This window comes from Marmota flaviventris, chromosome 3 (genome assembly GCF_047511675.1).
Source record: "Marmota flaviventris isolate mMarFla1 chromosome 3, mMarFla1.hap1, whole genome shotgun sequence".
In the NCBI taxonomy this organism is placed as follows: Eukaryota; Metazoa; Chordata; class Mammalia; order Rodentia; family Sciuridae; genus Marmota; species Marmota flaviventris.
Genome location: NC_092500.1, coordinates 20550737 through 20574268, shown reverse-complemented (window position 1 = coordinate 20574268; position 23532 = coordinate 20550737). Strand labels below are relative to the sequence as shown.

Sequence of the window (23532 nt, the reverse complement as noted above, 5' to 3'; positions counted from 1 at the left end):
GTTACTGGGGATTGAACTTGGGGGCACACAAACACTAAGCCACATTCCCAGACCTACTTTGTATTTTATTTTAAAGACAGGGTCTCATTGAGTTGCTTAGTGCTTTGTTTTTTTTTTTAATATTTATTTTTTGGTGTAGATGGACACAACACAATGCCTTTATTTTTATGTGGTGCTGAGGATCGAGCCCGGGTCCTACCTGTGCTTGGCGAGCGCTCTACTGCTGAGCCACAATCCCAATCCCAGTGCTTTGTTTTTGCTGAGGCTTGTCTTGGAACTCTCAATCCTCCTGCCTCCGCCTCCTGAACCTCTGGGATTACAGGCATGCACCACCGCACACAGATAATAATTGATCTCAAAGCTTTTATATTTATATTTAATAATTAATCAAAGCTTTTATATTTGTTTCTGTTTTTCTTTCTAAATGTAAAAGCAAGTCATAACTAAAATGTCATATATTCTGTTCAAATCTCCAATTGCTGAAATTTAAATGAAAACATATGGTGTTTCCCTAGATACCTAAGAGTATCTCTTCTGAAAGCATACATCTTGGACATTTTTAAGTCCAAATAAGGTGTAAGCATGATAAATGTTGAGAAAGGCTATAGCAAAATGTCTACAAAGGAGCCATTTGTACTTTTGTAAATCAGACTTCCCTCTCCTTCCTCATGTCTGTGAACCAGCTCCATATCCACCTTGCACACTGTCTATGTATTTGCCTTTCAGGGTTTTTATTTGAAGACCACCATGATGAAAGTGCATTCTCAAATTGAAAAGTTTGAATGGGAACAAAAATGAATCTTATTGAACACTCCCATATACCAGCCATGGATGAATTTTCTCTTTCTGAAAATTTATTTGGTAAGTTGTCAAGTTGACTTAAATATCCATAAAAAAGAAACTACCATTTGGAAGTACACAAGGAAAAAAAACCCCTGAGATAATTAGTTCAACAGAGAGTCAAGAAAATGTTTTTGTTCCTTTTAATCTTTTAAGTACTCAATAAATGTTAGCTACCCTGCCAAGTTGGAGGCAGAGCGGACCTTGGATTCATTGAACCAAATTGTCTTTTTTTTTTTTTTTTTTTCTTTTTAAATAGATGAGGACTGCAAGAGCTTTGGGACTTGCCCAAGGCCATGAGGCTAGATAATTAACAGAGCTGGGAGTAACTCTAGGGCTAATTCTAATATTATTATAGCAGGTATAAAGTATGAAATCATGATTTGTATGGTTTAATATTATATTTATTAAAGACTTGGATTACAGCTCTGCAGTAGGTTTCCTTTCCACCATTCCTCCAGTGCTGGGGGAATCTATGGCACAGTGTTGGGATTAGTCATTGAAACTGGACTAAGGACAAATTGTTCTGAGTTGTTTCCAGTAGATCTGTAACTAGATGGTACCATAAAATGGTATATTGCTCCACTTTATGCATGTACGAAAAACATCTCCTTATAAAAGGTTTCAATTGAGAATATAAGCAGAGTCAAAATGAGGCAATATTTTGGGTGGGGCAGGCAGCCTTCCTGCCACACTTAAAACTATTCCCTTCTGTATAAGAACACTGCTGGGAGGCCAGGATATTCCCAGTCTTCATCTGACCTTGATATATGAACCATGGTAGACTATGACTGTGAAAATGTGGGGCACTTGAAATTCCCACAAGTTCAGTGTGTTGAGGTATGATCCCATATTTGGTTTCAGATATCCCTAGGAGATACTATAGTTTACTCTATTACCCTCCTAGTCACTATCATTTTACTGTGTAATGGGTTGTTAGGTCATTATTTGCATTACCTATTTACATGTCTGCCTGCAATATAGTATAAGGGCATCTAAGGATAGTGACCATGTTTCATTAATCCTTGAATCTACTCGATATATAGCAATGCAGTAGTAAGTTATACAAGTAGGGGGAAAGAGGTTGATGAAATAAGGAGATGTTGATCAGTGACTCTCAGTGAGACCAAAGGTGGCAGTAATTACTTATGAAATCCAGTTTTCCTCATACCCACTGGCTCTTATTTCTTTAGCCTGTAGATGTAGTCAAGGGCTGTGGGAGGCCCTGCCTCGATGTCTGGCCACTTGACCTTTTGCTTCTGGTCTGCTTTCCTTTAGCTCTTTAGAAAAAACGTTGTATAGACAGCTTCCTAATTATTGCTCTAACAATCATAACTCACAACAAAATTAGGACAATTAGTACTTACTAAAGACTAAGGAAAATTCCACTTAAGAAGGTTTTTCAAATAAAAACTGCCATTTCCTGCTCTAAAATTTTACAACACGTGTTGCAATCTCCCAGTCTGAACATTAGTAAACCAATCTGTGCGGCTCCAGTTTGCACGCGGGGAGGAAGTGGTAGGTGTCTCTTACGAACTAGCCCAGTTGTAAGCAAGAGCACCAGGTCGTAAGTTCACCTGAGCAGCCAGGAGGTGAAAAAGATGTCAGTGAATAGAGAAAAGGCCGTTGAAGGTGCTTTCTGGCTGGAAGCACCTGAAAATGATTGCTCAGGATGCAGTGAGACTCCTGCTTTCTGCATTGTGCTCCCCTCCTCTCTCTTTGGCTACATCATTCTCACTGTTTCCTAACACTGCATCTAAGGTTTCTGCAAATGTGTAGTACAAGGTGCCTGAGATGCAATGTATGGCTGCTAGTGCTGGATGGAGCAGTTTCTTCACCTCTTTATCTGGTCCCCTCTTCTGGTAAGCTAATCACCATGTGTGATTAGCTTTGCCCCACTAAGCTATAGAGCCAGACCTAAAGCATTCTTTCTAAATACATTTCCTCTATGGCCTCAGTCTTATTCTACTCAACACATCTGGGCTAGAGGTAGGCCAAAGGGGAGGATGATTGATTCCTTCCTTCCTCTTCTCCATCTTTTTGTGTGTCTTGATGACACATGAATTCTTTGACCACCCCTTCCCTGAGTTTAGTGTGGAACACATAAGGAAAAAAGACTTTGCTCATGGATGAGTAGCCTCAGGGCCTAACTTATCACTCTGGATTTTAAGCTATGCCAGAGGTGCAGAAGGGTTAATCTATGGGTCCAACTAACCAGAAACCTGGACTCTTTTCCAATAGTCTGTGTACTCAAAACTAGTCATCATGTTCCAATAATGGTGAGTGAGGTTTATGGCATAGAGTATGGGAGAACTATCACTTTGTCCATTCAAATGTTGAGCACTGATGAACAGCTGGGTGTTGGAGTAGAGAATTAGAAAAGATCCTGATGGAGAGTGGGCTCACGATAAACATGTAAGTAAGTAAATAAATGAAATAATATCAGGTCATGGTAAGTGTTATGAAAACAACAACATGGGACAATGTCATTGGGACAGGAGGATGGGCTGCCCTATCTGATGTGGTAAGGGAAAGCTTTTGAGGAATTGACAATTTAACTCAGACTGAAAGACTAGGAGCTGAGAACGTTCTGGAAAGAGGGAATAGCAAGTGCAAAGTCCTCAAGTCTGGACTTGGAGGGACCTTGTCTTCCCCTTCTTACTGAGGGCAGTAGGAAGTCTAGAGTCTAGTCTGACTTTGGACCTGCTCTTCCATTAGCCACCTGTGCAGCTGGAATAGCTCATTCCGGTTCCGTTGGTAAAATAGGATAGTTAGGCTAGTAACTTCGGGACCTCCATCTAGTTTTAACTTCTTCTTCTTATTATTATTATTATTATTTTGGTACTGGGGATCTAGCCCGGGGCGCTTTACCACTGAGCCACATCCTCAGACCTTTTTTTTATTTTTTATTTTGAGATAGGGTTTCACTAAGTTGCTGAAGATCTTACTAAATTGCTGAGGCTGGCCTTAGAACTTTCGATCCTCCTGAATCAGCTCCCCAGTAGCTGGGATTACAGGTGTATGCCACCGCACCTGGCTTAGTTTTAACATTTGAGTCTACAAAATGTTGTAGTTGCCCATGTCAGGAAGTGGTGACTCTGTGGAACTCACTTTGTACATGACTTGACTGGTCCATTCAAGGTGGCCTTGGGCATGGTCCCTCTCATTGCAGGTTAGTATAGAGCCATAATTAAATCCCAACCTGAAGACACTGGGAAGGTGACCTCTATTGAAGACAAATACTGTTGAGCACTCACTAATGGGTGCTGGAGACACTAAAGACCTTTTCAATGATAACTTTCAGCCATGGGCTCTTCATTCTTCAAAGGTTTTGCCTAAGATAAAGGGGAATATCTCCACCCATAGAAATGATTAATCCAAAAAAGCAGAGCCTGAAGGAAGGATGGTGTGCAGGCAGTTTTTATATGAGAGGTGATGGGGGAGCAGATGTGAGGGACTGAGGTGATGAGATAGCGAAGGAAGGGAATCAATGTGAGGTGAGTGATCCTGATCACTGCTATGAGCAACGTGAGCTTGTTGCCCTTGGGAGTAGCATAGAGAATTGTCAGTGAAGGGATCAGGGACTGGAATGTTTAATAACCAGTCTCTGGCTCCCATTGGTTGAGAGTCATCCTTGGGGGTCACTGACTCTCCTGTAGTTCTGGGCTGTCCTTGTGCTCAAGTCCAGCTCTTTCCTGTGCTGTTGGAGAAGTTCTGGTCAGAAAGCAAAAGGGCGGGCAGCATGTTCTTGAAATAACAGGCTGTCAGACTGAGGTGAGTCTGTGCTCACGTAGGATAACTTGAGCTGCAAATCAAGTCAGAGGTGGCCAAAGGACTATGACATCATCACCAGAAAAAGGAGGAAAAAGCTTGGGCAAAATGGAGCTAAAGATGAGATACTAGAATCACCTCCCCGAGGCCCTTTAATTTAGTCTGCTGCCCTGGTAAATCCAGATAGGAATCTAGACCATAGGTAACTGAATCCCCACAGATGACTCGGAATGGAAGGATTTGGTGACCTCACAAGAGAAGTCTCCTTTCCTTTGAGAGAGCCTGCAAGCCAGGAAACTCGGTCAAAGATTAATTCGGTGGTTTTAAAAAGGCATCTCTTTGAATGAAGGCAAGGTATATGATTAATGCATAATAAAAGGCAGTAATGACAAAGTCCACAGCTTTCCATGTTTTGACATAGTGAACAGGGTCAGGGGTGGTATATTAATTAAAATCTATATTTTCTTTTAGCAAATTTTGATTTAAAAACTAAAAAGCCACAGAACTTTTAAGACTAATAAGCAAAGCATTGTAATAATGGAGGAGAATAAACAGAGAAAGTCTAGACTTACGCTCCCATGCCCGAAGTCCCCAGAGTGGTGCATCTCGATTCATTTATCTCAGTCATATTGGAAAAAGTTCACTGAATGTGAGTGGAAAAAAAAAGAAATGAAATTGAAAAAAAAAAAAGTCTCCAAGGCAAGTGACACTTTCTGAACTTCTGTTCTCTCCCCTGTGAAATAGAGGTGCTAATGACTTCACAGCACAAGGGAGGAATGAATGGACTGTGTGGGAAAGTGTTCTGCAAACTGCAAGTCATCATGAAACATCCTAATTAATCCAGGGTTTGAAAGGAATGTGTTATATTTAAATTGTTGAAATGATAAACACTACTTTGCTCATTAAAAGAAGGAAGTACTGTTTATCTTAGCATTGTTGAGTGCAAAGAATTCTCAAAGACCCAATAAAATTAACAATATGTAAACACATTTCTGTGTCCTTTAAGGAAGGGAACACATGATCTGTCTCACGTTGGCATTACAGTACTGCTAGCAATAGCTTTGAAATCCAAATTTTATATTCTTTTTTATTATTGTATCTAACAGTTTTTCCAAAGCCCCATTTTGAGAGGCTCAACAAGTGGCAGAAGGCAGATCCCATACAATCCTCATAACTTACATCCAATTTTCTTTGGCTATTTTTTCTTGCTTCATGTGTCACTCAGCTATGTATAGCCATTTTTTTTCTGCACTTGCTTTATTTTATTTTATTTTGAAATGCTAGAGATTGAACCCAGGGCCCTGCACATGCTAGGCAAGCACTCTACCACTGAACTATAGCCCCAGCCCCTGTGTATGCTTTATTTTTATAGAAGGTACTCACTTTGGAATCTGGTTCTTGCTTATGACATAAGCTTAAATTAAAAGACTCTTTCAGATGTTATAGAGTCATGTAGATATTTTAAAATACAATTCAAAGTCTTGAGATGCACTTTTGTAGAATATTTCTGACACTTGATTTCAAGTGTAATTTTCCATCTCATTGATTTCAACTCAAGTGAATGTAGTTTTGACTTATTGGTTGAATTAAAATGTAAAGTTTCCAGAACATGGAAAGCTACCATTGGCTCAGAAAAAAATGAAGCTTTGTTTCAGCATACTTGAACCATTTCATCACTATTAATTTCTTATTCACATTTCTCCCACAGCTCTAATCAGTCTCTAAAGTTTTTGTTGATTCATTGTGGCTTTGGTTTTTACTCTGTCAAGGAATCTCAGATCTGTTATTCCTGTTAGTGCAATGAAGGACTTGGGAAAGGAAAGAAATATTGAATGAGCCTTTCCTTATTACAAAACAAGATTAATGCTTCTTTTACGTAGGGCATGAATAGTTTGGTAAAGACATACAACGGACAAGTTGAAAGGCTGGTAGGAGACTCCATTGCATTCTAGGATCTAGCTCTCAACCTTGCAGGCTCAGAAACAGATTCTCAGAGGACACCAAGCTGAGAAATATTTCAAATTTATAAATTTATAGAGATAGAAGAATTACAGTGTTAACTATAGGTCAGCCATCGTACTAAGTGCAGTGTAGATTTGTTAGCAGACTTCCTGGCTCAGTTCTATTTCTGCATCTACTAGTCTATGATCCCAGGCAAATTCCTTAACTCTGTAGTAAATTCTTTGCCTTATTCAAGAAAGTGCTCAGAAGAATGCCAGGCACATGGTCAGTACCTGTACTGTATCTGCCATTAATACCAATTCTCACAACACTCCTCTGAGGTGGATGCCATTACTATTTCCCCCTCCATGGTGAGAAAATGGATGTTTAAAGATATTAAATAACCTGCTTAACATTCCATATTAGTAAGTAGGCCACCAAAATATAATCAGGACATGGAGTCAGATTTGAATGTTTAAAGGCTCCAGGCTAAGAGAACAGTTCTATTCACGTATTCAATGGAGAAAGTCTTTCCAATGAGATTATGTTAGACTCTGTTGACCACATCTCTTCTCAAGAATAGTGCTCAGAAAAGCATTGTCAATATTTTTTTTTCTGGGACTTCCCCTTTTTCATACCTTCATAGCCAAAGCCCTACTCAACATGATTGACCTATCATTCACATTGTTCCCAAGTTCCACTTACCACAGTGCTGTCCAATAAAACTTTCTGTGATGATGGACTATTCTAGATCTACTTTGTCCAATCTAGTAGCCACTGTCCATGTGTGGTTATTGAACACTTAAAATGTGACCCGTGTGAAAGAGGAACTGACTCTAATTTAACTTGGTTTAAATTTAAATAACCATATACAGCTAGTGGCTACTGCTGCAGACAGGACAGATTTGCAGGAAAAAAAGTATTTTTAGAAGAAAAAGATAACATAAGGCAGTTGATCATCTCCAAAAGATATAAGGGGATCCGATTCATCCTACATTGAGAACATTCTGTATGAGTTTCACTCAGTTACCAGGGACTCTTGGATCCTCTAAATTATCCCACTCATTTCTTATTTAGAATTGATGTTTTTGAGTAACAGATAGGTCCATTTATGTTGATCAGTGAAAAAACAGTGGAGAATTCTTGAAATAGAACATTTGGAGATTGTTTGTCTTGGTTCACATCCTTTGGGTAGAACTTCCAACTGAGATCCTCTCAGGGCAAGGAGAGTTCTTGGATTCTGAGGTGAGGAGAATGAGGTCAGAGCTAAACTGAGAGTAGCAAATGGCAACTCTTGATTGAGCAATGCAAGCCAAAACATACCCGCAGACCACCACTCTTTTCTTCTTTCTTGGTAAATTCAGGAGAGTGCACCTTAGTTTTTCAACCACAGGATTTTGAACCAGAAGTCTTGGGTTGAAGTCCCTGCTCCATCTCCTACCAACTGGGTCACTCTACACAAATCACTTAGCCTCACTGTAAAAAGGGATTGAAGATAGTAGGCCTCATAAATAATACCTTCCTCAAAGTCAAGGAGTGAAGATGCAAGGAGATAATGTCTTGGGAATCACTTTGTGTACTTGCAAATACTGTAGAGAAGTCTTGGCAATCACTACATTTATATAATCACCTTTGCCTCTTAAAACTGCTTTCATGTTCATTATCTCATTTTACCTTCATAATGGTCCTATGAGGGCAGGAATTATTATCTGTGTTCTACCATCTTTTAGTGTAATAAAATGGGGCCCATAGGATCTAAGAGACTTGCCTAAGTTTATACATGTTTGACTGTAAGATGCCTGGGTTCAACCTTGGCCCTACTGAATTCTCTTCTAGAACTTTCTCTCTAAAAAGTAACCAATAGATTTAAATTTGACGTCCAGAAATTATGCTACAAGATACAAAATGGAATTATTTCTGTTTTGTAAGCAACCCAAGCTGCAACATGAGTCCAAAGCTGAATAATCATAACATCAATATATTGATGACAGGTGGTCATACATTGTGCCAAGATTTTTATAAATATTTAATCCACATATAACTTTATGAGTTTATATAATTATCAGCCCCATTTTTACAAATAAAGAAACAGAGGCAGAAAATCGTTAAGGAATTTGTTCATGGTCCACAGAGCTAGTAAATGCCAACCAAGAATGACGGTGTATTAGTTTACTAGGGCTGCTAGAACAAAAGTACCATAAACATGGTGACTTAAGCCACAAAAATGTATGATCTTCCAGTTCTAAAAGCCAGAAGTCTGAAATCAGTTGTCAGCAGGGTTGGTTTCTTCTGAGGGCTGTGAAGGAAAAGTCTGATCTAGGCCCTCTCTCTTGGCTGTCTCCTCTCTGTTTCTTCATATTACCTTCTTTCCATGTGTGCCTGTGTACCATGTTGGATTAGAGTTCACCCTAATCTTCATTTAAATTTGGTTATATCTACATACAAAGATATTTTTTATGGATTATAAAACAAGGTCTCATTCTGAGACATTGGGGATTAAGATCTCAACATAGGAATTTTTGGGGGTAGGATGGGACACAATTCAACATACCAGATACAAACCCAGCTGGCCAGGTTGGTAGGACTCCACATTTAAGCATTAGTCTTATAGCTTCCTGACATTACCTTCTTGCTTTCTGATAGGGACAACTGTTAAGACCTAGAGCATGATACTTGCTCTTCAAAATACAGACGTAGAGCCACTGAATAGAAACTTACCCTGTAAAAGTTCTTAAGCTGGAAAAGTGTTGCCCAAAAATGTTTGTTTAAGAGACTGGTTTCCAGCTTACTAGGCAATTTGGCATGGAGGACTTTTCTCATAAACATTTACAAATATTCTACTCTGAAATGAAGTTAATCAGTAAACTACACAACCTCTGGCCTCTCTCACTTCTTACCTAGTCTCATTTTCAGTTGCTGTGAATTAGCTAAGAATGGTAATGCAGTTTCAGGGGTTAGAAAATCCAATTCAAATTAGTCCTCCCCACAGCCATACACCGTCGGGATTTGTTACAGAAATGATGAATGTGAAGCCTGCTAAAGGTAGGATACTGTTCACACGAGGTCCCAGGTTGAGATTTTGCAGCTGGACAGAGGAAATCTGTGGGTCTTTTGCTTGAGATTATAGCAGTAGATCTCTATCAGAGATGATTCAGTCACATCTAGAAGATGGGGGTAAAAGGTTGGGTTGGGTGATTTTTATAGGGTTCTAAGCAGGTGAGTATCTTATTGAGACTAATTCTGTTTTCTCTAAAATTCTTTATAGGATATTAGGTTCAATTAGCACCATTCTTTCAAATTAGCACCATTCTTTTAAGTCAAGTGAAATGTGAATGTTAATGTCAATGCACACTTGAAAAAAATTAAAGTACATTGTTTAATGTTTTATTTTAAAAATGGTTAGCCTAAGGTCTCAGTAGATCATGAAGTCTATTTAGTGACTAGTATTAAAAACTGGAACAGAACAGAGTAGAATAGTCTAGAAATGACAGTGTGTCCTTCAAGAATTAAATGGGTCATTTCATGGAAACTTTCAGTTATATGTGTTTAAGTTTGGGTAGGTATCATGGTATAAAATGTATTTCAAACTAGGGGATGTGATAAAAAAACAATAAATATAAAATAAGAAACGTGAATGTAATAAACTAGTTTCACAGTAGGTTTCTCCTAATGGTCTATGGCAAATCAGATAAGTGAAAATTTGAGCTGTAAGACTTAGGCTATTTGTGCTCTCTGAATTAAAATATACATTATAATTAAAAGAATGTATAATATAAATATTATTTAAACACTTTTCTCAAAGCAGAAACCCTCCTTTTAAAATCTCCACCAAAAAAAAATTCTAAACATTTTTATGATAATTATAATTATGAATGTATTTTTGACCACAGACTTAGCAGCATACCATTTTGTTTAAATGTGATGTCTCAGAGTGATTGACACCATATTCAGAAATGGAATTAGTTGGAAGACTGGGGAAGCAAATTTTCTATTCCTTTCAATTTAACACACGTTTATTAAAAATTTACTATGTGTCAGACTTTGTGTCAGGTGCCAGAAACAATAGAAAGGGAATATAATCTGATTATTTTCTCCTCAAAAGTTCAGAGACTAACCACAATAATAACAAAAATGTACTGAATGTATGCATAATGTTTGCACAGGCACCATCACTTTATATTCTTTATGTTAGTGCATCCTATTACCACCTTTGATATAGGAGCTACATTATTCTAGCTTTAAGGAGGAAGAAATAGAAGCTTAAAGAAGTTCAATGTCTTTCCCTAGTTCACACATCTAGGAAGCTGCAGGTGACTTGAATGCAGATTTTCCCACTCCTAGTACACTCTTAAGTAGTTTTCATACCACCTCAAGTTTAGCATGGAAGAAAAGCCTTGAACAAATAAAAGTGTACGTGCTTTAGATAAGCACTATAGTAGAGGTGTGTACAGCGGGTAGGAGAGATTAATTCCACCTGAGGGAACTGGGACAGAACTCAGCGGAGGAGGTCATTCAGCTGACAAGGCAGGGAGAGGCACCAACATCACAAAGGCCTGATGCCAGGATCAGCAAATAACTTCACAAATGAAGTCGTGCGGTCCAGCCAAGACACCATGGATTATAGGAAATGAAGGAAGGCAAAAAGGCAATTTTTCTGTTCACTTTGATTCAATAAACAGTCTCTAGACATTTGCTATGGTCAGCATTGTGCCAGAGATAAAACAACAACAACAACAACAACTAGATGGAACCTGGACTCTTTCTCAGGAGTATCAGAAACTGAAGTCATGGGAAAATGCTGCTATTATTATTGTGAACCTGATTCTCCCACTTGGGTGCACAGTGGTTCTGGTCACAAACTTTTTATATGTCTGATATGACAATCATGAGCCACATGTGACTATTTAAATTTTATTTACTTAGAATTAAGTAGATTCAAAAATTTAATTCCTTCATATCACTAGCCACATCTTGAGTGTTCGGTATCCCCATGGGGTTAATAGTCACCATATTTATAGGTATGGAACCCATCATCTCAGGCAGTTCCTTTAGATGATAGTCCTTTAGAGAGTCTATCAAAAGCTAGAAACCTACTCAGAATTCTGTTTTCCTTTTCAGGGATTCTCAGACTCCCCTGGAGTTTATCCATGTGTTCTTATTTAAAAACTCTTACCTAAACTTTCATGGAGATTTTCTGACTCCTTAAAATCCACTAAAAAAAAAAAATCACATACCTTAAACTTGAATCACTTTACCTGCCCCCCACCCCCTTTTCTTCTGTGTCACAAGATGTCTTTATTTGCTTTCTTAGTTCCTTGTCATTCCCATCCCTTAACACACAAATGAGAGAAAGGCTAGATCCTTTTCTGTCCTCAGAGCCTCACACAATGTCTGCCAGTAGCAAGTAAGTGTTCAATACACATTTATAATGAAAGAACTGTCTCATATTTGTGTCATCAAAACAGATTGTGTTAATAAGTATGAATTAGCTATCAATTGGCTATCATTAAAATAGGGATTTTTCTAAGATCTTTGGGAAACAGCTTGTCTTTTAGTGGTACTGGACTTATCAAACTTTTTTCTTAACAACTGTATTTTATATCAGAACTACCATCTAAGATAGCAGGACTGGGGGTTAATGGTCCCATTTTATGGAAGAAATTGGATCTGCAAAGGGTAGGCAATTGTTTAAGAACTCCATATAATAGTGGATATTGTTCTGGTCCAACCATTTTGGAATATGTTGGCCATGTTGTTTCTTTGCTTGTAAGCTTTATGCATATTTACCTCTCTAGTTTGTGAGCACACAGTGAAATACTTTGAGAATAGAAGCATTATTTACTATTATTATGTACCATTCTCATATTTTTGCCACTTTATTGTTTGGCATCATATTATCTATATCTTTGTAAAACGTCCTATGTTAATTTAGATGATTCCAGAGAATCAATATGACATCAATATTATCTGGCCTGAGTTGAATATTATGTTTCTTGATTATGGAAATATTTGTTTTGTTGAAATAATGCTCAGAGATCTTAAATTGTTTGAGAGGAGAAAAAAAAAAATTGTCCATTTCCTTGGATTCTACAGAATCCAGATTCCTTCAGTAATTGGTTATTTGACTGTGGGTGAGTTGCTTAACCTTGTATTTGAGAGAACCTGGGCTGTAGGGGAAGAATTAAGGGAATATGCTGGAGGATAAAATCTAGGGATGAGCAAAACTAATGCTTTTATTATTTTTTAAGTTCTTTTCCATCCTATTCACTCTGGAGATTTTAGTCACATTTGGTTATGAAACGGATCACAATTTTGCTTATATTTTATCTTTTTTTCTATAATCATTTCATATTTTTATTTTTCCATTTTGTGGGTCCTAAGGCAAAGCAACATTACCAAAATTTTTCATCTGTCAGCTGTACTGATTTTTCTGCTGGCTTATGTGGATAAGTTGGGCATGAAAGAACGGAAATTGATTTTTTCACAGATACTGTATATTGTGTGCTGTTAGTCATTTCCTGGGTCATGGCAGAGCACATTCTTTTTGACAACATTTAATATGTATATACTCCACTTTGCCATTGTAGAAAAGTCTTGAATTCTGATGCTTATGAACTGTTAGTCGTATGTTTATGAAGATTTTAGAATTAAGAAGAATTAGAACATCATCTAGCACAATCTTCTCTTTACAGATGAACAAATGGGGAGTAGGGTTGTAGTTCAGTGGTAGAGCACTTGCCTAGCAAGTGGGAGGCGCTGGGTTCAATCCTCAGCACCAATATAAATAAATAAAATAAAGGTATTATGTCCATCTACAGATTAAAAAAAGAAGAAGAATAGAGAAGATGGAACATGGAAAATGCCTGGGGAGAGGCAGAGCCTCACAGGCTTAGTTGCAAGGTACATGCAAACAGAGGCACTGAAAGGAGTAACAAACTCAAGTAAGAGAGCAGAAGAAGAAGAAAGCTTTGCCTTTCATGCTTTTGAAACATCTTATATCTGAAATTCTCCCAGAGTGTGATTCAGGGCAGGGGTTCTGAGGTCAGACTCCCAAAGTTCAAATCTCAGTTACTTAGGTACGTAGGAGTAAAATTGTTTGACTTTAAAAAAAAAAAAAAGGTCAATGGATCTTTTATTTTATTTATTTGTTTATGTGCAGTGCTGAGGATTGAACTCAGGCCTCTCACATGCCAGGCAAACACCCTACCGTTGAGCCACAACTCCAGCCCCCAAATGATTAATGTTTACAAATGGCTGCCACAGGTTATTTGTAAGTGGGCCATAATAATATTATCTACATCATGGGATTTTGTGGGAAAAGAGAGTATACAAATAAGTACCTGGTCTAGGAAGGACTTTATAAAATTTTCTGCCAACAATAGTAATAATATTAAGCATCTTTTGAGTACTTCAAAGAGCATTCTACCTATATAGAATTCTATTCTGCAATCTGTGTATGGGGTGAAGGTGGGAGTTCATAACCCACTTGAATCAAAGTGTGGAATATGATATGTCAAGAAATTTGTAATGTTTTGAACAACCCACAATAAAAAATTTAAAAAAAAATTGCCTATTTCAAATTCCAAAAAGCATTAGAAAGCTTTTTTTTTTTTTTTTAAGTTTGGCACAAACTTATTTGGTGCCAAAACTGCATCTAAATGGGTGTGAAAGTATTTACGGTTATTACTTATTCTACTTTATTTGACTATTCATGCATTTCACTGTGGAAGATATTATATTTGACTCTTGGTTTGTCTCAGAGTGTTATATAAATACCACTGCATTCTATTCTGAAATAAAAAAAAATTGAAATTCTAAAACATATGTGATCCCAAAAATGTGAATCTGTATTATCTCATTCAATGATCTATATAACCTTGGATATAGATATTTTCATTCCAATCTTGCAGCTATGAAAACTGAGCTTCATCAATACAAGTAATTTGCTTAAAGTGTCACTGTTCATAAGAGATGGGGCTGGGATTTTGGTTTAGGGTTATCTAACAATACTTTGATGAATCACACACATTTACATACTCTCTTATTTATTTATGTGTATTACATTCTGCATCTGCTTTTTAAAAAAATTTCATTGATTATATATATCAGTGAGATTCACTGTTACATATTCATACATATATGCACACAATATAATTTGATTTATTAAATTTTTTTTAGCATTTTGCAAAATTCAAATATTTTTATTTTCTAAAGAGCTATAATTTAGGTTTATGGGAAATAGAGACATTTTTATAACCTGATAGTTTTTTGTTACCTAGTGGTTTTGTATATAAGTAGCCCATTGAATAATAATGATCATAGGAACAGTAATTATTATTCCTATTTTAGTGTCAGATATAATTTATTGGGTATTTCTTATGTGCCAAAATTAACAAAGTACTCAGCAAACATTCTCGTTTCATACTTACATCAATTCAACAAGAAAACAGACTTATTATGAAGAGAAAACAGACTTAAAGATGTTAAAGACATCATCAACTGCACACAGATAACGAGTAACAGAACAGGGATTTGAATCCAGATAGATCCCAAGTACTGTTTTCTTGTTTCTTTCCTTAGCTCCCCCTTTGTTTTATAGTAATTTAAATAATACATGTACATGGAAAAAAATCACAAATGGTAAAAAGATGGTATAATCTCCTACCCCAGAAAATAATGCAAAAATATCAGCTTCCACAATTCCCCACGACACTCCCAACAATTATGCTAAACTACCTCTTTAATTTCTAGAATAATGACATTAATTTGAGGTTTGTTGCTTTTATTCAGGTATGCTAACAGAACAAGCAGCAGGTCCACTGGGACAGAATCTAGATGTGGAGCCATATTCACAATACAACAATGTTCAGTTTCCCCAAGTTCAACCACAGATTTCCTCATCATCCTATTATTCCAACCTGGGTGTCTACCCCCAGCAGCCTGAAGAGTGGTATTCTCCTGGAATATATGAACTCAGACGAATGCCAGCTGAGACTCTGTACCAGGGAGAGACTGAGATGGCAGAGATGCCTGCAACAAAGAAGCCCCGAATGGGTACATCCGCAGGGAGAATTAAAGGGGATGAGCTGTGTGTTGTTTGTGGAGACAGAGCATCTGGATACCATTACAATGCACTGACCTGTGAGGGGTGCAAAGGTAAGCAGCCTGTGATTGGCAGTTTTCTCTTTGTTCAAGTTCTACTCTATTGGCTATTGAAATCCCTTGAGCTGGATGCTTCCTTTTTCTCAGATAACTTCCCATTTTTCCATCTCTGCTTCTGCCTCCTCCTATCTTCTCTATCTTTATTGGACTGCCATTGATCTTTGGGAAAAGCACATCAGAATATTTAGCTTAGATATAAATAATCTTTCCCATATTCACAACCTCACAGATGGTTAAAAGGAATTTTGACCAAGTTTAGGGAGTTGTGGGTTTGTTTTTTTGCTGTTTATTTTTTAAGAAAAGAGAAACCGTTGAACTCATTTCTTTTAAAATTCAGATAAAGGGGAATGAGACTTCATTCCCCTTGATTAACATTCAATAAATGTTTCAGCATACATTTTAAGGGGCAATTATTATTAAATCCTGTCTCCCTTTATGTATCTTTTCTTCCCCTCTCTATGTCTAGCAATCCCTATTCTATATTCAGGTCAATTTGGAGGGGATGGGGGGGTACTGGAGATTAAAATATTTTCAGTATACTTTAGTTAACTGAGAAAGAAATTGAGGAAGAAAATGGGCAAAGAAGTAAGTAATAATAGCTTAAATTCAACAAATATTTCATTTAGATTATAGATCTGTGAACAATGCTATAGAAGAATCTATAACAATCTATTCCAAATGGATAAAATATATTAAATATAAAAATGACTAAAAGACCCTTATTATTACTCTCCCAGTAAGGGCAATGATAATAAGTTTGTAAAATTTCAAAGGAAAAGAAGAGTGAATTCATAAGTTCATCTATTTAGTTTTGTCTTTAATCATTCAGCAAATATTTTTAGAACGTGTAGGTACTCTGCTAGCTTGCAGGACATTGAAAGCTGAATAAGAATTATCCTTTGAACAGAATCTATTGGATAATGTGCCAAACTGGGGTTTCCAGATGTTAATGATTGCTTCAAAAATAAACAGAGGATCCAGTCACATAAAAATAGAACAAGGACATTTTAAACCTTTGAAAGTTTAAATGATCAGATTACATTAAACCATAATAATTGCCCCTTAAAAACTGAGTGTGATTTTCTTAGAATTTTAAAGCACTGTTTTTAGTTTTGATTAAAATGTACTAATTGTACTTGTTAATGAGGGTCAGTGTGATATTTCAATACTTACATATGATGTATACTGATTAAATCCTGCCTCCCTTTATGTACCTTTTCTTCCCCTCTCTATCTCTAGAAATCCCTATTCTATATTCAGGTCAATTTGGGGGGATGGGGGGTACTAGAGATTGAACTCAGGGCCACTTGACCACTGAGCCACATCTCCAGCCCTATTTTGTATTTTATTTAGAGACAGGGTCTCACTTAGTTGGTTAGCACCTTGCTTTTACTGAGGCTGGCTTTGAACTTTTGATCCTCCTGCCTTAGCCTCCTGAACCACTGGGATTATAGGTGTGGCCACCACACTGGCCTTTTTTTTTTTTTACTTCTACATGTGAGAAGAAACATGAAATTCTTGTCTTTTTGTGTCTAGCCTATTTCACTTAATATCATGTCCTCTATTCCCATCCATTTTGCAGCAAAAGACATTATTTCATTTTTCTTCAGAGCTGAATAATATTTTACTATATATATATGGATATCATTATATCTATATCTATCTGTCTATCTATCTATCTATCTATCTATCCCACATTTTAATTATCCATTCATCTGTTGATGAGCACCTAAGACGATTCCATACCTTGGCTACTGTGAATAGTGAATAGTGCTTAAATAAATAAACATGGGTATGTAGGTATCTTTTTTTTTTCTTTCAGGAAATGGTTTATTGAATCATTCAATTTCCTTATATGCTTTTATATCCAAGAAAGATAATGAGATTTTCTCAGGTTTGAAAAACTGTTTTACAGGTATCTTTTTGATATGCTTATTTCATTTCTTTTGAACATGTGACCCAACAGTGGGATAGCTGATAGATGTATTTTTAGTTTTTTGAGGAACTTCCATATTGTTCTCCGTAATGGTTATACTAATTTACATCCCCACTCACAGTGTACGAGAGTTCCTTTTGTGGCATATTCTTGCCAGTGATTTTTAGGTAATTGTCATTCTAACCAGGGTGAGATGATATCTATTGTAATTTCAGTTTGCATTTCCCTGATAGCTAATGATAGTGAACACTTTTTTCATATATCTTGCTATTTATATGTCTTCTTTTGAGAAGCGTTTCTTCTGATCAGCTTGCCCATTTTTTAAATTGGGTTACTTGGTCATTCACCATGACCAAGTTGATATTGAAGGATGCAAGGATGGTTCAATGTAAATCAATGAAACACATCATATCAAGAGATTGAAGCGGGAAAATCATCTGATCATCTCAATAGAGACAGAAAAAGCATTTGATGAAACCCAACATTCTTTTAAGATAAAAACATGAGGTACATCTGGAGCTTCCTTGAAAGAAGATCTTTCTTGGATGCTTCTAATGTTGACTCATATTGCTTTTATCAATTTCCTTGTGGTATTTTTTAATGTAATGAAAGATTTCTATATAACAAAAGAATGAATCCAAATTTTAAAAATTCAATATAAATAAAATTACAAAACCAATAAAATAATAAAATTTATTTGTTAGTTACATGATTTTGGTCAGGAAAGAGAAGCCCATACAGGATATATGGGCCTGATATAAAGTAAGTATGAAGTAAATGTCTTTTGAATACCATAATGAAAATTTACATTCATTGCTGGTACTTAATTAGTCCGCCAATATAATATATCTCCACTTTGTAAAAGTACATCCCAAAGGTTTTTATAACATTTAATCCTTTCTTGCTTCAAATGATAAAAAGCAAATACTACCTCTCAGTCCCTACATCTAGTGACAATTTTTTTGAATGGGCAGAGTTATGGAAACAGAGACCTGCCTACTTATGTGACGTTGAATTAAAAAAAAAAAAAAGGAGGTTGGAATAAATCTGGAAGGAATTGCTAGTTAGACAGCAAGCCAAAATATTTCCTGGTTTAAAATAAACAAAAATAAAAAATAAACCAAATAAAAAAATTAAAAAAATAAACACAAATAAATGTTCTCCAGGTTGTTTTGAGAAACCAACTGCTGACCCATGTACAAGACTTTGTAGTATCTCTAGTCAACTAGTGGCCAGGGCTGTTACTCTAGAAAGCAAAACTAGAACCAAAAAATGAAGCTTATAGGATGGCACATTTGGGGCTTAATTCAAGAATTAATTTTCTGATACTAACATGAGGGAATTTCAGCAATGAGATTGGCTTCCTGCCTCTGGTGATACCAAGTAACAAGCTCCTCAATATTAGAATTCAAAAAGAGGTAGATGAAGAAGGAGCTTGAGTCCCCAACAGGAAATTTCTGCATTGCATGAGAAATTGTATTATGTGGCTTCTGAGGTCCTTCTTCAAATACTTTAGCACCATTTCTTACACTATTCTAATTATTTCATGTCTGTGTGTCTTGTCTTCTGCAGTAGTTTGTAAATTTCATAAGTAGCCCCTCTTACTGAATGAAAGAGAATGACAGACAAGAGTTTCTAAACCTTGTCCCTATTGACATTTCAGGCTGCCTAACTTTGCTGTGGGGAATGTTTTGTATGTTTAGCAGATACCAGTAGCAAGCCCCACTTGATGCCAGTGACAAACCCCAAATTTTACAACAAAAAATTTTTGTTCTTGGGGAACAAAAATCTCACCAACTGTGAACCCTGAGATAGAAAGTACTATTATGCAGAAGTTCTCAAACTTCAGCTGCCTCTGGAACTTTCTTTTTTCTTTGTTTTTGGTAGGGGGCAGTACTGGGGATTGAACTCATGGGTACTCGACCACTGAGCCACATCCTCAGCCCTATTTTGCATTTTATTTAGAGACAGGGTCTCACTGAGTTGCTTAGCACCTTGCTCTTGCTGAGGCTGGCTTTGAACCCTCCATCTTCCTGCCTCAGCCTCTGGAGCCACTAGGATTCAGGCATGCTCCACCATGCCCAGCTAGAGCTTTCTTGAAGGAAGCTGTTTCTTGGGTGCTTCTAATGCTGACTCCTATTGCTTCTATAAAATTCCTTGTGCTATTGTGTTTTTTCATACAATGAAAAGTTTCTATATAGCCAAAAAACAAAACCAAATTTACAAAATTAAATATCAACAAAACTAGAAAAGCCAATAAAATGTGTTAGTTATGTGGTTTTGTTGCTCAAAATGTTACTAAAGCACAGGTTCTTTTGGGTTTGTTATGCCTGCACCACATAGCACATGAGGCTTCAATTCTCTACTTCATTTGTCTGTTCAAACAATTGGTTCATCCAAACCTTGTTTCATGCAGAGCTCCATTTGGCCATCCTTAAGCAGGGTCCTGTCATGCATCTTACATTTACCCCGGCCATTTTCTCATGGCTCTTGATAATCTAGTCATACTTTTTGCTGTTAATGAAATCACTGGCACAAACAAAAATGAGGGCAATTAATTTGAATGTTAATATAAGATAGTCATTGAGATGATCTGGAGAATGTTATTATTAGTTTTTAAGACTGTCATAAGATAGAAATGTAAAAGTAATTTAATATGTGTGAAGGACTTAGAAAAAAGTGCAGCACATAGTCAAAACTCAATAAATGCCTTTTGTTGTTACTGTTATGGTCTTTGCATCTGTTTACACAGAAGGTAGTCGAAAGGTGGCTGTTTTCTGTTTGTATTTACAAAGGTTGATGCCCAACCCATTATCACTTATTTCCTAAGGCACTATATTTGACATTGTTCAAATTACTAAAAGTCACTTTAATTTGTTTGTGTAGATTTGTGCTATTCACAGTCTGGTTCCTGGTCCAGCCATTTCAGCATCATCTGGGAATTTCTAAGAGATGCTAATTTGGGGGTCCTACTCCAGGCCTACGAGAATCAGAATTTCTAGGAATGAGACCCAATGCTTTTGTTTAATAAGCCATTCATTCTAAAGTTTGAAACTACTGATGTAAATTATTCTAAAAAGGCACTTGATGAAACTCATTTGGCCAAGCAGCTTGGTTGAGTGTTCTGATTGTGAAATCCACAAGGAAAGGAACAGAAAACAGGAGGAATGCTCCTTTCTAATAAGACAGTTTGTAGATAAAGATGCAGACTAGAACGTCTAACCTAAGTCCTATTTTTTTTGCCTGGGGCGGTGGGGAGAGAACATGTGTAATTTATTCTGAAAGTCTGATTCGAAAGAGAATTCCCAATAGAACCTACAAATTTCTATGCTAATTGCTGATAACTTGCTAATTCTCTTAGGTTCTTTATAATTGGTAAGTCGGTATTATTGTACCCATACAAAGGAGAGAAATAAGGCTATCATATCAAAAGAAGCTGAGATTGAGAAAGGCCAGTGCTAATGATTTATGAGATGTATGTAACTAGACTTCAACAGTAAAACTCACTCATTCTCATGCCTTATGCCAATTATAATTATAGAAGAGGAAATTGAAGCATAAGAAGTTAATCAACTTACCCAAGGCTTCAGAGCTAATAAAAGGGTAGAGCTTCAAAACTACAGCTCTTAACTCCAACTCTAGAAACTGTAAAATTGACCACTAGGCTCTTCATTGCTTTCCCACTAAGTGTTCAATCTATTCTTGAGCTATTAGCTCAAGGTTAAGACTGACTACTTCAGTGGCCAAAGGAAGAAAGTCAAGTGCTCCATTTAGGTTTTAAACTATCAGTGTTTTATAAGCATAGGGAATAAACTCCTAGAGTCTGTATCATCTTCTAAGAAGGGAATACTACAGTGACACTTGGTTCTTCTGAGAATTATGGGGCATGGCAGCATGATCATAGCCAGACTAGTGGGCCAGGACAACCCTAGGAAACACCCACCTTAAAGGTGGGCAGGGGAAGAGAAGTCCATATAGGATAGAAGTTGGAGATAGGAGGCTATCAGGAAAGTACAGGAATTTAGGAGACAAGGGACAGAGAAAGTGGTCAGAGGAGAACTTACCTTTGGAAAAATTTAGGAAGGAGAAGCTAGACTTGGACATTTTTTTTTTTTAACAGCTGAGTACGATAGAGCTTTTTCATTGATTTCGATTTGAGACTTTGCCCCCGTGGTGTCAACAAAAGGACAGGTGTCAAGAGAGGAACCAGAGGGAGCCAGGGAAAGCCATGTCCTATGCCAGAAGTTGTTTTGTTTTTTGGGTTTTGCACCGGATCAGTCTCTGTTGCAACTACTCAACTCTTGCCTGTGTAGCACAAAGGCAACCATATCAAGGATGGTCATGGTTGTGTTCCCATAAACCTGACTTTCAAAAATAGGCAGGAAAGTAAAAAACAGAGTCAGCTGTCTGTAGTTTGCTGACCCCTGTTCTTGAGCAGTGACTCTTGAGGGTCAGTATCCGAACTAACTGAAAGCTTGTATCGTGAAAGAGCACAACATTCAATGCACCGACTGTATGTGCAAGAAATGCAGCCCTGTTTTGAATGATTGGATTTGATTGCACTTCAAGCCCTGATGGAAATTTTATTTCATTCAATTAAGGATTGAATATCACAGGGTTTTTGTGAGGATTAAATCAGATTATTAGTATTATTCCCCTCACTCCTACCAAATCTCTCTGGGTTTTTGTCTAAGTACCAGGCTTAACATAGAGCAGTGGGAATGGAGTTCTGGTCCTTAGTGCTGTTACTCAGTCTGACATCTGGTCTGCTCTTCAGTTACCAAAAGGAAAGTTCTCTGTGGCACCATCTTGGGGTCCTGAGCACACTCCTCCTTCGTGTCTGGTCATGTCTGTCTGCTTCTTTTAGCTTGGGGGTAGGTTCCTGAAGCTGCTCCCTTGTTGTGCTAGGACACCTGGCTGTCTCAAGAAAGCATGCAGCTATTTCATGTGTTCTCTGCCATGCGGGGCTCAGGGAACCCCAAGGGCCTTCCCAGCCCTACCAAGGAAAGGACACTTTTGTTTTAGGAATCCAAATAATATGGAGTTTCTATCAGCTATCAATCCACCCCTAGGATTTCAGGGTACCAGAGGAACAGAGTTCAGGGTCTTCTCAGGTCTAGCATAGCTTAGCTCTTGTAACTTTCTCTTTGATTGATCGCACCACTCAAAATGGGGGAAATTTCATCTAGTATTTGGGAATCAAGGGCTTAGGCTTTGCAGACTGAAGAGTTAAAAATAGGCTTCTTTGTGGTCTTTTATGTTCTCTTCAGAAACAAATAAAAATTGTCTTAGTTTAGCAAATAAGGAAGGGAGAAGGAGAGGCAAGGTAAACCAGAGGGTGAGCCCAGAATGGGGTAGAGTGTGAGTGAAAGATCCAGGGCCCTGTGCCAGGCATGTCTCACAGCTTAGGCGACTTTGTTCCCACCCCACATCCACATCCCTTGGATATCTGTGCTCACCAGACACAAAGCAAATTTCACTCTATAGTGTTTCAGCAAAGGGAGCGTGGCTTTGGGGACTGACCAGCCTGCATTGAATCACGTTTTGCATTTCTTGGCAGCATAAGCAAATTAATATATCAGTCAGAGTTTGGTGAAATAAATCAGAAACCACTATTTCAAGCAGAAAGGAATTAATACAGGAGAAATTAGAAGGGCCAGAAAGAGGTTGTATGCCGACGAGGGTGCTCAGAGCCACATTGCAACTCTGCTTTGCGACAGTGAAGAAGATAGGGACCTAGGAAGCCATGACAAGAATGGTTGACCCCAGGAATTCACCACCAGCTGCCACCTAGGGATTGTGAAGCTGCCTTCACTGCAATTTCTGGCTCCAGAGCTATGACTTGTCTGCTGAGTCTGCTTCTACATATAAACAGCAAGTGC

The 23532-nt window shown here is 37.4% G+C and overlaps 1 protein-coding gene across 5 annotated transcripts in view; it reads left to right on the top strand.

Moving 5' to 3' along the window:
- The first annotated feature begins 782 nt into the window (after positions 1-782).
- The window catches only part of Nr1h4 (nuclear receptor subfamily 1 group H member 4), a 63241-nt gene continuing 40491 nt past the window's right edge, over positions 783-23532 (top strand). For 3 of the 5 annotated variants that reach the window (XM_034635772.2, XM_027928507.2, XM_027928498.2), the window contains exons 1-2: positions 783-861; positions 15343-15708. In XM_034635772.2, coding sequence (XP_034491663.2) covers positions 783-861; positions 15343-15708 — 445 coding nt within the window. Of the gene's footprint in view, positions 862-9485; positions 9595-15342; positions 15709-23532 lie in introns of those variants that run through there. The other 2 variants (XM_027928487.3, XM_027928481.3) reach the window with 1 other exon arrangement.